Source organism: Trichoderma breve, chromosome 6, assembly GCF_028502605.1.
Source record: "Trichoderma breve strain T069 chromosome 6, whole genome shotgun sequence".
NCBI classification, from domain to species: Eukaryota; Fungi; Ascomycota; class Sordariomycetes; order Hypocreales; family Hypocreaceae; genus Trichoderma; species Trichoderma breve.
In genome coordinates this window covers 2,893,478-2,906,374 of record NC_079237.1, presented here as the reverse complement: position 1 = coordinate 2,906,374, position 12,897 = coordinate 2,893,478, and the positions used below count along the sequence as shown (strand labels likewise).

General features: G+C 52.0%; 1 protein-coding gene across 1 annotated transcript; it reads right to left on the bottom strand.

Moving 5' to 3' along the window:
• Positions 1-12,534: 12,534 nt before the first annotated feature.
• T069G_09806 (uncharacterized protein) lies at positions 12,535-12,897 on the bottom strand (the record flags this gene model as incomplete). The annotated part of the gene is made up of 1 exon (XM_056177016.1): positions 12,535-12,897. One exon carries the CDS (start codon positions 12,895-12,897, stop codon positions 12,535-12,537), a length of 363 nt encoding a protein of 120 aa, XP_056025494.1.

The window sequence follows — 12,897 nt, the reverse complement described above, 5'->3', positions numbered from 1 at the left end:
GAATCTAAGGCGGTAAATTTTCATAAAAGCTATAGGTAATTTGTCCAGGGCACGCTCACCGTCAATGACAATGTCTGGTTGTGACACGAGCAACTTTGGCAGCAACTTTCCTGCTTCTTTTCGACCAACACTTATGCAATTGGTATAGTACTACATACCCTACACGAATTACAACTCGCACCGTATAAAGGGGTGCAGTATGCCGTCAGCTTCCATAACACTCTCATATTGTAATCATTCCCACAAGAGAGATTCTCGTCTCACTATAGAAACACATCTACACAACTCAGCTGCAACAACACTGATTCAACATTCAGGAGAACTCTAAGTTTGACAATTTATCGCAAATGATAAACACAATAGAAAGCGCAAACCCAGGCGTCTTAGCCCACTGAGAACGAAAGTGAAAACCTGAAACGCATTGTGTCTTCTCGTGCACCCCCAAAACACCAACTAGATCGAATGTAAACCTCATCGGCAGTCCTATCAACACCTCATCACACACATGCAGTCACCAAAAGCATGGACACAACAACACCCTTCATCACTTACAGGCCTAAACCATGCCCTCGCTCAGCCAGATCGTGCAGCTTATCGCAACAAGTCGCCCCCAACGATCCCAACCCAGGACCAGGCCAGGCAGCACTCACTTATCACATCTCCCTGATCCGAACCAAGATCAAAAAACACCACCCTGCCTGCATCGTTTAGGTAAATTCCCACGCATAGACCTTGCCCTGTCCGCCAAGCACGAAAACCAGCTAGCCAGAATGCGAACACATCCCCCAGCCCTGCCCTGCCCTGCTCCTGTTTCCCCCCCTTCTGAATTGAGTCAAGGGGGGACACCAGATCAGATCATTCCTCCGCTGCTCCATTACCCTTCATTACTACATGTGCCTGCCTGTCTGTCTGTAACCGGCAACCTGATGGGGGAACGAACCCACAGGCCAGAAGCCCTGTCAACGAGATCACCCATCGGCCCCCGGGGTGAGAAAAAAGCTCTCAGGTAACATTCAACGGACGAAATGCCACATGACAAGGTGCTTTGCCGAAGCACATCCTAATCCCATCATGCCCAACGACGGGGGGTGAGTTTTTCTCTCGTGGGACCCCATCTTGTTTCGTTTCCTCGATCACATTACGCCAAAAGGCTGGTTACTCCGTAGTTCGTTCTCCACGGGGGGTCTACTATCGTGCAGAGAACGACGAACGGCTACGTTACCAGGAGCTCGGCTCGCCTTACTTGAAGTCCGGTCCGAGTGCCAAGGTCTATGAGCCTCGCGATAGAGCCACTGTTCTGCTGAGTGCCAAGATGGCAAAATGTCCAAGTGGGAAAACCCCCAACTGCTAACCAACTATCTTAAATAAAGTGAGGCTATAGATAGATTTACTACGGTTAGAAATCTTTTGAAATGACGTGAGCCAAGCGACCACACACAAGAGAAAAATAAGAAAGCAGTAGGGCTACTATTAGGCAGTGCTAGTATTCGTACTACGTAGTTTGTGTGTCCCATATTCCATAGTCTGAAACAAAAGTCTCCAGTCAACTAGATAGATCAAGTTGCTCCTACGAGAAAAACGCCCATGCGGTGAAAAAGAAAAAAACACCGGACTGATCTCCATGCTAAAAGTATCAAAATCAGCCCACCTAAGGAAAGAAAACGCCAGACTAATCTACATACTATGTGAAAAGCATCAGTCCGGTGTATTCTTTTCTGCCCCCTGACGCCATAGAGAAGTGAGAGACGATCTCAAGTCAATCATGATCTAAACGACACCAGGGTTTTCACACCAGCAAAGTAGTATGTATACATGCAAGCGGTACTACTAACAGTAACATCCGCTTAACCACGGTGATCGGCATCACAAAGGCGGAACATTATCACAGAGAAACGACGGAGTTACCACCAAGTGGAGCATAAAGAGCAAGTCTATGACACGGAAAGACACTCGTCACTCGGTCGACAGGCACCGAAATCCCCGATCAAAGGGAGTAGAGACAGAGTTGTGCATCGCTGCAAAGACTGCGTCACTCGGCCAATGTCGCAACAGGCAAAAAGCGAGACAAAACACAGCAGGCATATCGTTTCCCCCGAGGTGACAAAGTGGGCCAGGTCGCAGCAAAGAAATGAAGCGAAATACGCCTTGTTGTCGTGTCCAAAGATCCGCGGTGCATGACATGCAACTCGGATGCCTCAATATGCACATTCGTGTCATCGTATATGGGATGCGGAAACTCTTCCGCATCGTTCGACTGCTCCATTCTCTCCCCCCCGGTACACGGGTTACAGACAAGGCATCACAAGTTGTTGGCACGGATCATCCGTTGGCATGGGGGCCTTTGCAATCCATTGTTCTAGAGAGAAAAGATGATGCAAACTGGAGAAGCTAGCATCTGGGTCATTTGTCATTTGCCTAGGTATTTCGTACGGAGTATGTGTAAACTCCCCCTACGAGTACTCCGTAACTTATCCACAGAATAAGGCATGGGCAAGGGCTTGAACTTGACAACAGGGATACGGCTAGTCCAGATGGTTAGCATCTCCGAAAGGAAATTTCTTCATCTACAGCCAATGATTGGCACACAAACGAGGGTTAGAAATCTGCTGCCCCGAGATAGGAGAGGGCAATAGGTTTGCCGAAAACGAAACCCCGGGCAATCCCTGTCGGCCAGATGGAGGAACAAACTCGCCCCGCCAAAAGAAGAAGTTATCGAGCCCTGTGAAGTGAATCATACAAGAAAAAAGGGCTGTCGGTGCAAATCGTACTCCGTATTTGAGGGCTGGTTGGTAATGGCCAGAAAGAGAGAAAAACGCCTAGGTGTGGAGCCCAGTTTACTGCATGCTGCTGCACGCTGCATGTAGTGCGTACGGTGAAAAGAGTTTGGCGATGCAAAAATTGAGGGGGCAGTCCCAAGTCAGAGTTGGCCATTGGCCGAGAACTCCGCTTATATAAAAATGGTGGAGAGAGAGTTCCTAGAAGAGAAACAATCGAGCGCTCCCGCCCGGATGTAGGGGATGCCGGCAGAGTGATGGACACGATGGACACCTCGGCAGCGGTTCGGTCACTTCCTCCAAGAGTACGACATCAACGACGAGAAATCAACACACACAAAGCCCGATCGTCATTCATCTTTGGGCCTCGTGGGATGGGGATTGGGCCTTGAGATGGGGATTGGATTTAGGGATAAATCAGAACGTCCAAGTCCGTCCAAGTCCGTCCAAGTTGGTAAAGGGAGGTTGGCCAAAAGTAGTCGGCCGGGCCGTTCCATTGGCCAGACACCAAGACCACTGACCCTTGACCTGCTGAAAGGATGAGACGGAGCACACAAATAGAGACACGCAGATGGATACCACTGGATACCACTGGCTGCCGCGGCATCCCCATCGAAACCCGTGTTTGTGTGCCTGTGTACGAGAGCGTCTGCCGGTGCGCCCGTGCAAGATGCATGTACCACTACCGTCTGTACTCACATACATCTTGCATGCTGCCAATGTGGGCTAATTTAGAGGCATATGTGCGTGCCCAAGCCGAGCAGCCCCAAGCAACCGGAGTAATAGTTTAATATCGTATGCGTGTGTATGTGTGTGTGTGTGTGTGAATGAATTGATTATCGCCGTGAGAGTGGTGTGTGCAGTGGGACCCCAATCGGGCGCTGTTGCTGTTGTATCGGATGGCGATGAGCTGCACATTTTGCATATTCAATCCAAATAGGAAATCAAACATGACAGCCTCCACCAATTCATCATACCTGAAGACGGGCCGTCGACAAATCCTCGTACGACGGTGTATTCCGAAAGACGAGGCCCAGGCTGGCCCAGGCCAAGCTTCTCGCCCCTCCCCATTCCCTTGGCCGAGTGAGAGTGAGCTTCATCCCACTTGTTGTCGCGAGACGACTCCAGAGTGATGATTTTTGCCCGCAGAGTGTAATAATACGGCGTCATCCGTCATCCACAAACGGCAAACGGTATATACACGACAGGCAAGCACACAAATACGCTGTGTCAAATGAGAGCACGTCTGTGTCCCTCATGCGGAGTTTCGCTTTCGCCCCCCCTTTCGCCCTCGCTCAAATCGCCCCTCCGTTCGGTCCTCGTCTATCAACATATTTTCGGCGAGATGGCACCAAAGTAATGCATAACGCATCGAACCATTGGCACGCGAACATGCCTCTACTGGCTTCCAAGCTCTCACCTTCCTGCTCTCCGCCATCATCAAGGGCCCCCCATGAGATGTCTCGATTCGGCCAGCCGCCCCGTGTCATATCGCGAATTCAAGCCCATTTAGGTCAAGCGCTCTTTTTTCGACTTGTCATCGTCCTCTAGAGAATCGCGGGCGGAAGCGAGCGCCTATGACTAAAGCAGGGTAGATTGGGAATCTCAAGTGAGGCGCGCGTTGCTGGGCTAGGTTCACCTTGCTGCTGACCGGCTTGACGGTTACACGTGGCCTTGCTTATCCCAAGATGCGACCAGCATCTCGAGCCAGAGCGCCACGCCCTCCACCCCCACCCTTGTTTGGCTTTCTTTTTTGGCTTTGCTTGAGCCAGAGAAACTTACCCACTGGGGAGAGAAAATAAAGCGGGAGGGGAAAGCAGTTAGAGAGAGGAAAAAACAAAACTGTGGCTTCAGGTCAACTCATAATGACGGCGACACCCCCCTTTCTGGGGAAAGACAAACAGCGTTGCCCACTAAACAGTGACGAGAAACTAAGTTTCAAAGTTTCCAGACATTGACGAGTTGGGTTTCTCCGTGAGAGGCCTCTGCCCCAAAACGTAAGACTTCGGGGAGGCGTTCGACGCCACGCGAACCCATGAGGCTATCCAAAGCATCGGGACTCTGCATAGGTAAAGACGGCAACAGCAACAGCATCAAATTCAGCCAACGCCATCTCTCATCCGCCCCTTTCTTCTGCGTCTGTAGCTCACACGGAATGCTGGCGTTTGTTTGAAGCGTCTCTCTGCGCACGAATCGCCTCGTCACCGTCGACCAGGGAGGGGGGTTCTCGCAGGCAATTCGCCTGCCCTATGAGGGGCCCCAAAGCCTGTCCAAAACTGACAACATCTCCACGCTAATAAGAGTGGTCGGCGACCACTAAATCAAGCGAACGCCACAATTCCCCGTAGTTAAGCGTTGGGGCTAGCCGGGAGACGGGACCCGACTAGAGGATGTCAGAAGCAACATCCCTGGCAGGATATCACGCCGATTGCCGTCTCATATGTCCCGCAACCGCGCTAGGCCAGATGGCCCCCAAACCCGAGTTGCAAAAATAGATGGGCGACGAGTAGGAGAGCTCCGTTGAAGCAGCGCATGAATTCGAATGTTTGGCACTGAAACACCCCCCCCTCCCCATTAACAAGCCACCAAATTTCGTTTTTGACGGGCGCTCTCAAATCGACTCCAATCAATGCTACGAAATACCAAACGCCCAGTCACCAATGACCAATAACCCGAACGACAAGGCGATCACCCGTCTTTGCCCACAAGTTCACCAACAAGACTTGTCTAGCCATGCGACTTGTGCTTCTCCGCAATCCTACCTGTCATTTGTACGTCAGATTTTGCTTCTGTCCCCGTGAGCCCATTTACACCAATGTGTTCAAGAGCCCCTCGGTTGAGTATGCCGTAGTAGTGTCTTCTGTTTCCTATTCGGCTGGTATGCATAAAGATGATCAATAAATTCGTTACAATAGCTGAAAGGCTGTTGTTCAAGCGTAGATATTGGGTTACATTGAGCCACAAACATACAGAGTCCCGGTGTCAAGGGTATCGGAAGACCAGGGGTTCAATAGAGAGGGGCATTGTGAGCGTAGTATTCGCATCTGCGCGCATGATAGTGAATAAACAGATTATGTTTCGTGCCTTGTGCTTCATACCTGTTCATTCTCGAATTGCTAGTACAAACACCGCCCATGTATTTTCGATTTGTGTTGAGCTCAACTTGTCGCCAGCCAAGAGGAGGTCTAGAATCAATCGGTCAGCATCAATTGCGCTCAAGCAAACCCCCCCTCTTAGCTGTCAAGCCTAATGCACACCAAAAGGCATCCATATGAGATAGGAGCCCGATGTTTCGGTTGTCGACCACAAGCCCTACGAAGCTAAGCCTTTCCGGCGGGCTGGGACGGATACGCGCCACAACAGACACAGGTGATTAGTCGTAGCTTTCTTGATCATAGTGCATCGGCAGATTGGACGCCTCGACTCTTCGCAGACCGGTCTCGAACAGCAGCAAAGAGCGCTTGGATCTGGCCTGCATCATGAAATTGTGGTGAAGGAGATGTCCGCTGCAAGCCTCCTTCTTGTGGCTTTTTGGCTGCTCGCAAAACAGGCCACTTCATAGCACGCCTTGCCGTGTCACGACTAATGGGTGTAGCTACAACATGGTTAGTGCCAGCCTTACAAGGGCTTGGTCGTGGTGCCTAGTAAAAAGGCGCTCTTGAGCAGCAAGCTTGCTGTTCATCCCGAGCCACCTCCTGAGCGCAAATGCAGTGAGCACCTAGTTAAGAGGCGCCTAGTAACGATGCTAGATTGAGTGAGATTATACCGTCTCCTCGGAGGTCTGGCAAAACCAGCGGGAAGATCTCCCTCAAGTGGCCACCATAACTGCCGCTGCAAGGGATCGAAGTCATAGCCATGCACTCCTGTGCTAGCGGAACTGGGTAGCGATGATGCAAATTGCACTTCCCAAGACGAATTTGACTGCATATCCAGTGCACATCTAGGCGGCAGTGTCCAAGCCAAGCCATCTGCCAAAGGATCAAGTGTAAGCTTAAATTGGTGCTCATCTGATCAACGCCAAGCATTCCCATTCATATGCAGCTATATCGACATTGGCGTCATTTCCAGCCCGGCGGCGTCTGCCTACGTACTTGTTTGACGCTCATGACTTGTCATATAACCCTTTCTTTCCTTTTGTTTTCCAGCTTCTTGGAGTTGCCTGGAATGAAGCAGGGGTAGCGGCCCCCAGATTGCCGGGTCTCGTTATACCTGCCGGTTGTCGTGGCGCTGCAACAGTCTGCCAGTGGTGGCTGTCGACGCGAAGGCTTGAGGTCTAGAATGGATGAGGGTTAGCTCTGGGAGCTCTCCCGCAGTGGCTCCAAGCTTCTCAAGTTGCTTTTACAGCCACCACCGCTCGAGGTAGGCTTGGCTGGTTAACCCCTTCAAAAGCAATTTCGAGCATATGACCAGGCAGTGGCCAATGCAGAGGCACCAGCGACGCGGGAAAGGCAAATCAAATCCAGCGCCATCATTGGAGATTTCGCCCATACGGTTCGAGACCATGGCGACTTCCACCGCTGTATACTTTGGCCACGACGAGAACCGGCTTGTTTTCTTGGTACAAGCCCACTGCCGGGCAGTCTCCACTATTCACATGCCTGCGACAGGCAAGCCCTGCAAGAACATCGTGGGGTTGAGAAGAAAAATACGGACTGGCCAATGAGAAGCTGAGGTGTCTATTCGTAACACATCAAAACCACCCCCCTCTCAGGCAAGCCAAATCGAGCCAAATCAAATCTCAATTCATTCATGCGATGTGACTTGCTCTGCGCTTTGTCGCAACATCTCCTCAGCCCAGTGATTGATACGATCGGAAGCGAAATCATTCGGCTTGCCCGACAGCCGGAATGGCTGAAGTATAGTTTCACCCTCCAATACTCAAAAGCATTGCACCGTCGAAAGGGGCGCAAAGCGGTGCGAAGTTGATCGGCGTCTGGTGTTAGCTTAATATCGGCATGAACGTGTATGCACTGCTAGTTGACGATCCTGATCACGATCCAAACGTGGCCATGCAATCTATCGCAAACCAGGAAAATACACTATAGAGCGGTATTTGCGGTGTGGCTTGTTTGCCCGTTGACATGATCTCAACTTGATAATCGTTGCCGTATTGCGTACTTTGATGAGCAGGTCCTGTGTCCAGCAATCAAATATCATTTTTTGTCGCTCTCGGGCCCTGGCAATCGTCGGTGACATTGTTGTCGATCTCGCCCGTCCTGGCCCTTGATCCTGTCGCTTCTGCTTGCAGTTAGTCAGTGCGAGTCACACGGCGAACCGAGTCCTTGGGCTACCGAATTGCCGGGGCTGCTGGGGTGTGGGAACAAAGAAGTATGGGCTCGGCAAACAGAGCTTCGAAACGCCATCCCTCCACCACCACCCTGGCTGCTGGGAGCTGCCCTCATCCCGGCGCTGCAGAACGTCTACACGCCCCCCTTTCCTGGCCTCCCTGTCGCGTCCCGACCGCCTCCCACTTTCCTTGGCACCCCTGCCTTTGCGCGACATGCTTAATGGGGACCGCTTCCTCTTGGCGCCTGGGCCAGTGATGCAAGCTAAGCCCTTCAATATATCGCTCCATGAAGCCTCATTCGGATGGTGAGTGTAGATAGCTTTGGTCCAAATTTCGCCAACCTTGGTTGAACGTCAAGCGCTATTGATATTCCTTTTGATATGCATGATAATTTTGATAGTGTTGGCCTGTCTAACACGCAGTGACCAGAGGATGTAAAGCGTGTGATGGCGGGTTCTGCTGCCCTCCCAAAGTGGCCAACCCCTCCATATTGGACCAGATTTCACGACTCGCAGCACGCATGATCTTCAAGAGCCCCTGCATGGAGGCTTTGTATCAGATAGCTAGAGGTTCCGTATTCACTGCATGTCGACAAAAGCAAACAGAAGATAAACGGTGGCTTTTTGGGGGCCAAAGAGCTCCGCGGTAAACAACGTAATGACTTCCACAGTTCAGGGTAGGTAGGTAGCCAGAGAGCGTCCTTCGAGAGCCGCCATCCGCAGTACGTCGCAATATGGCTGCTGCCAGCTGGCTATTCATCCTCGTGTGTTGTTGACAGGCCGCATGTATGTTGAAAAGCCCGCCCAGCCAACAACACCAGAGCTAGTGTTCTCCCGGCGCCCACAACTTCCCTCCCGCCGGCCACCTTGAGGCTCAAGGTGTACGTACTGTACAGCAATAAGACCACATGCCGAGCTGCACACATGCAAGTTTGTGTCTAACTTGAAATCCGGATTGCCACAGACAGCGATAATTCCGCAACCTTCATTCTCGGACACGATGCAGCCTAATCCTTCCACCACGTTTCTTACCTTGCCTCCCCTTCGGACTGAGACAACAAAGCAGCTCAAACTCGAGATCCGACGGGCACGTTATGTAGGATCGAGAAGAAGCGCGGAAGGGTGGGTATGGGCATGTTGGCCGACGAGAAGGGGGGCAAAGGCTGCATCAGATTTCCCCATGTGCACTGGACACCTGTTGGTCGAGACAGAGGGAAAAGAGGTCCGACATGTGGGTGTGGCGTTGTCGCACCGCGTCCGGCTTTGTCTTTTTGCATCTGCGAGCCATCGGAGGATGCTGCTTTGCAGGTTCCAGAGTGTACTGTAGTGTAGTTGTGCACTCCGGCTCTCGAACGTACTGTAGATGGGCTAGAAGGCGCAAGCTCGCGACAATCTGTCCGCTAACTGTGCGGGAATCTATTTTTACAACCTGCAAGAGCCGCAAGGACGCCTCGTTCCATCCCGAAAGCAGGGCGAGTCTTGTCTCTTCCATCTGGTGACGCGCGCCTCGTGTCTGTCGGTAGAGCAGTTTGGCTAGCTTCTCTCTCCGGATTTTACCCCAATTGACGACCGGTAGACGTTTGGGGCTACGTAGGCGACGGTCGGCATCGTCGCCCGCCTTTTCTGCTGTAAGACCCCAAGATCTCCAGAAGGCAGCGATGCAGGCACATCACATTCCCCTTGGCTGCTAGCGCTGCCGTTTGTGCCACACTGTCGTCGATGCCTGTGCGACTGGGGCCGAAAGGGCCCTCGGGAAAAGCCTGTTCCGGAGAGCGTCTCAGTGGCTAGTGAGCTCATCCGCGTGGAGAAGGCGAGTCGCGCCCCCGAGATCGAAAAAGACGGGATCAAGCTCGGAAGACGAGGCGGCTAGGGTTCTGGCAAATGGACGGCTGGCGATGGGGAATGCTGGAAATGGAAGCCCACAACTAACTGAGAGTGGCGAAGCTAGGCGAAGAGACATGTGACCGGGGCTTTAAGGACGAGCTGCGATTGGTCAGAGTCCGAGGTTTTTGAACACATCAAGGGCACAGGCCAATCTGACTGTTGCCCGCGGTTTTGCCTTGTGGACCAGGTACGTACTGCGGCAGAACACTGCTGTGGCTGCTGCGTAATTACGAAGCCGCTGCACCGTTCGGCCAATCATACAAGGGAACATGTCTCAGAATGTTATTTCTCAGAAATAAAAAGAGGCTGCCCTTGACTAAAGGGGGATTAGTGTACGAGGTGCAGAACGCTGACATTAAGACGATTTCGCGACTTCGCTTCCTGCTTGAGAATAGACCGAGATCGATGAGCCATTCCATTACCTCATATGGGGATGCCTTGCGAAACCTACTTTGATTGGCAGCCATATGATTAAGTCAGCAGAAGCACAGTATCCAACGAGGGCTGCCCCTGAGTGCAAAAAGCATTCCGTTTACGAGTACAACAAGAACAGGCCCAAATACTACGGAGACTCACTGTCGAAACTTTGGAATCAAGGTTGGTCGTATATGTCGTATAATCTGATGGGTGGAGTCGAAAGGGGGGTTTGATAAAGCACCTTGAAACATAAAACGATGAGCGTTGTTGATTCCCGTTGCGGAAGGCTTATAAGCGTTTATACATGTCTGGTCATAGACCCGGAAATGTGGGACGCTGTGAAGGTGATGCAAGTGTGAGGACAATACGGAGCAGTCACATGGCTCTGCTATTGTACTGTACGCCGTAAAGAGTACGAGTATTACAGAGTATTCTATTCGTGGTACTTTTCCGTATTTTCGAAGGATTGTAATGCGTGCAAGCTCTCGTATGTCTTCTTGTGCAGGGTCCGTATTTCCTGAACGGGGTTCATCACCGCGTTGGACACTCCGTACTTGTACGGTATTGCGATGCAAGTACGTATACCAGCATGATGGGATTGTGCAAGGATATGAAGTCCAATATCCATCCAATTTGTAAGTCGGCGTACTTTGTCAGAAAATAATGATAAAAAAGAGGTCATACAGAGCTTATACCAACGGCGACGATAGAGGCATAGTGTCGACACACGGGATAGGCTAGCCTATCCGAGAGGTGGCACACAAACGCTGTTCTGCTCGGCCGTCCCGGCTCCTGCACAAAACCTTATTGAGAAGCTTTCCCTTGCCGCGCAGTAATGGCAGCCTATCAAGACGGTCCGTGACGGCTCTGACTTATAATATTTTACATTGGGTACCGTTTCCGTAGTCTCTGGAAGTACACGCAGCAACTTGGTACACTCGCACCTCACATCAACTCGCACGGAAGGCGCAGTGGCACAGCAGAGAGGCCTCAATTGTCGGCCTCTATTGGAAAAGGGGGGAGCAAATGAAAGCAGCATACTGTTCCATGGACAATAGATTCCCTGCAGTGAAACCAGCTGAACTGCAAATACAACTCTGACGTATGTACCTGTGCAGAAGCCTCGCACAAGAATTTGCACTGAACACTGAGCCCGCGGTGCTCATGTAAGTGCCAGACACGGTACATGGCTGTATTCGTGGCGGGCTTCAGCAACAATGCACAGCAGGGTAACATCCTGGCGATATACTTCCGTAAAAGAGCCAACCACGTGTGCAGCAGGGCATCTCGGCCAAGGTTTTTGCAATATTGATGCAATCGCGGTCCGGATGAAGTAGGTCACGCCGAACACAACATGAGAAAGGAGCATCTTTTTTTCTTTCCTTCTTTTTTCCTTTGTTACATCAAGGTGCAAGGGATAGAGACATATCCCATGGCAGGTCTCTCCTAGGGTTGAGCAGCATGCCTGTGCAAGTAACCAGGCAATCCTGTGATACACGCAGCAGCATGCCCGTACGGGAAATGTAAATGCCTTGATGAAGCAAGGAGAGCGGAGGTTTAGGCTTGGCCGGTATGATTCATGATTCACCCCAGCTGCAGGCAGGCAAGGGTGGGGCCATCCTGACCTATCCGGTACGGTACTGTTCAGAAAGAATTCCGGGAGAGGATGCGATCGCACTGATTACCGCATTGGATCAGACGCGATACGTACCCTTGAGCCGCGCACACTGGGTTGCTCGTCGAAAGAATGGAACGCCAATAAGCGCAAGCAGCAGGGGGATTCACATCCATGGGTGGGATAGACATGACAGGCCTCGTGGACAGAGATTGCGGATGGGACGCTGTGTGGCCAGGACCCTGACAAGATTGGCGTGTCGGCAAGATGGACCATGGACGGGACTGAGGATGAACGTCAGGGATTTGGCAGCAGAAGGGGGAGCAAGATGGTGAGGGGGTGCAAGTATCGCGACCACGTCGTCGACGGCTATAGCCTCACGCCCGCGAGAAGCTTGATCCACCCTGTAGCACCGGGCTAACGTGCTTTTGGACTCGGATGTGGTGAGCAGAATTGACAGCACAAAGCAAGCGTGCATTTGCTCAGCCCTACCGAGCACGCTTTCCTGGGCACAGCACTTCGTCGGTCGCCCATCCAAGCACAAAGCAGCAAATATGCCTAAGCCACTTCCCGAATAGGGTTTCCTGGCGGCGGCGCCGGCGAAGGGGCTTGAGGTCCAAGTGCCGTGTTCGACGCAGCCACAATACCGATTTGAGGGCGAAGCGATGCAGCCCGAAATTCAGTTGCAGCCAGTCTCCATAGCTTGTTCGGTTTGCAGTCCCCGAAGCGTGCGTGAATGTTGACAATCTTGACGGGCGGGGGGAGGCGCTCGTTCGCTGGCTGGTTGGGGCCCCGAATATCCAAGACCTCTAGCCCCAAGACCAAGAATAAGACCAAGACCAAGACCAAGACCCAAGGCCGTGCGTTTGCGTTGTGCGCGCGTGCGTCCTTGCGTTGCGCCTTTCCGCCCCTGAACTGCAT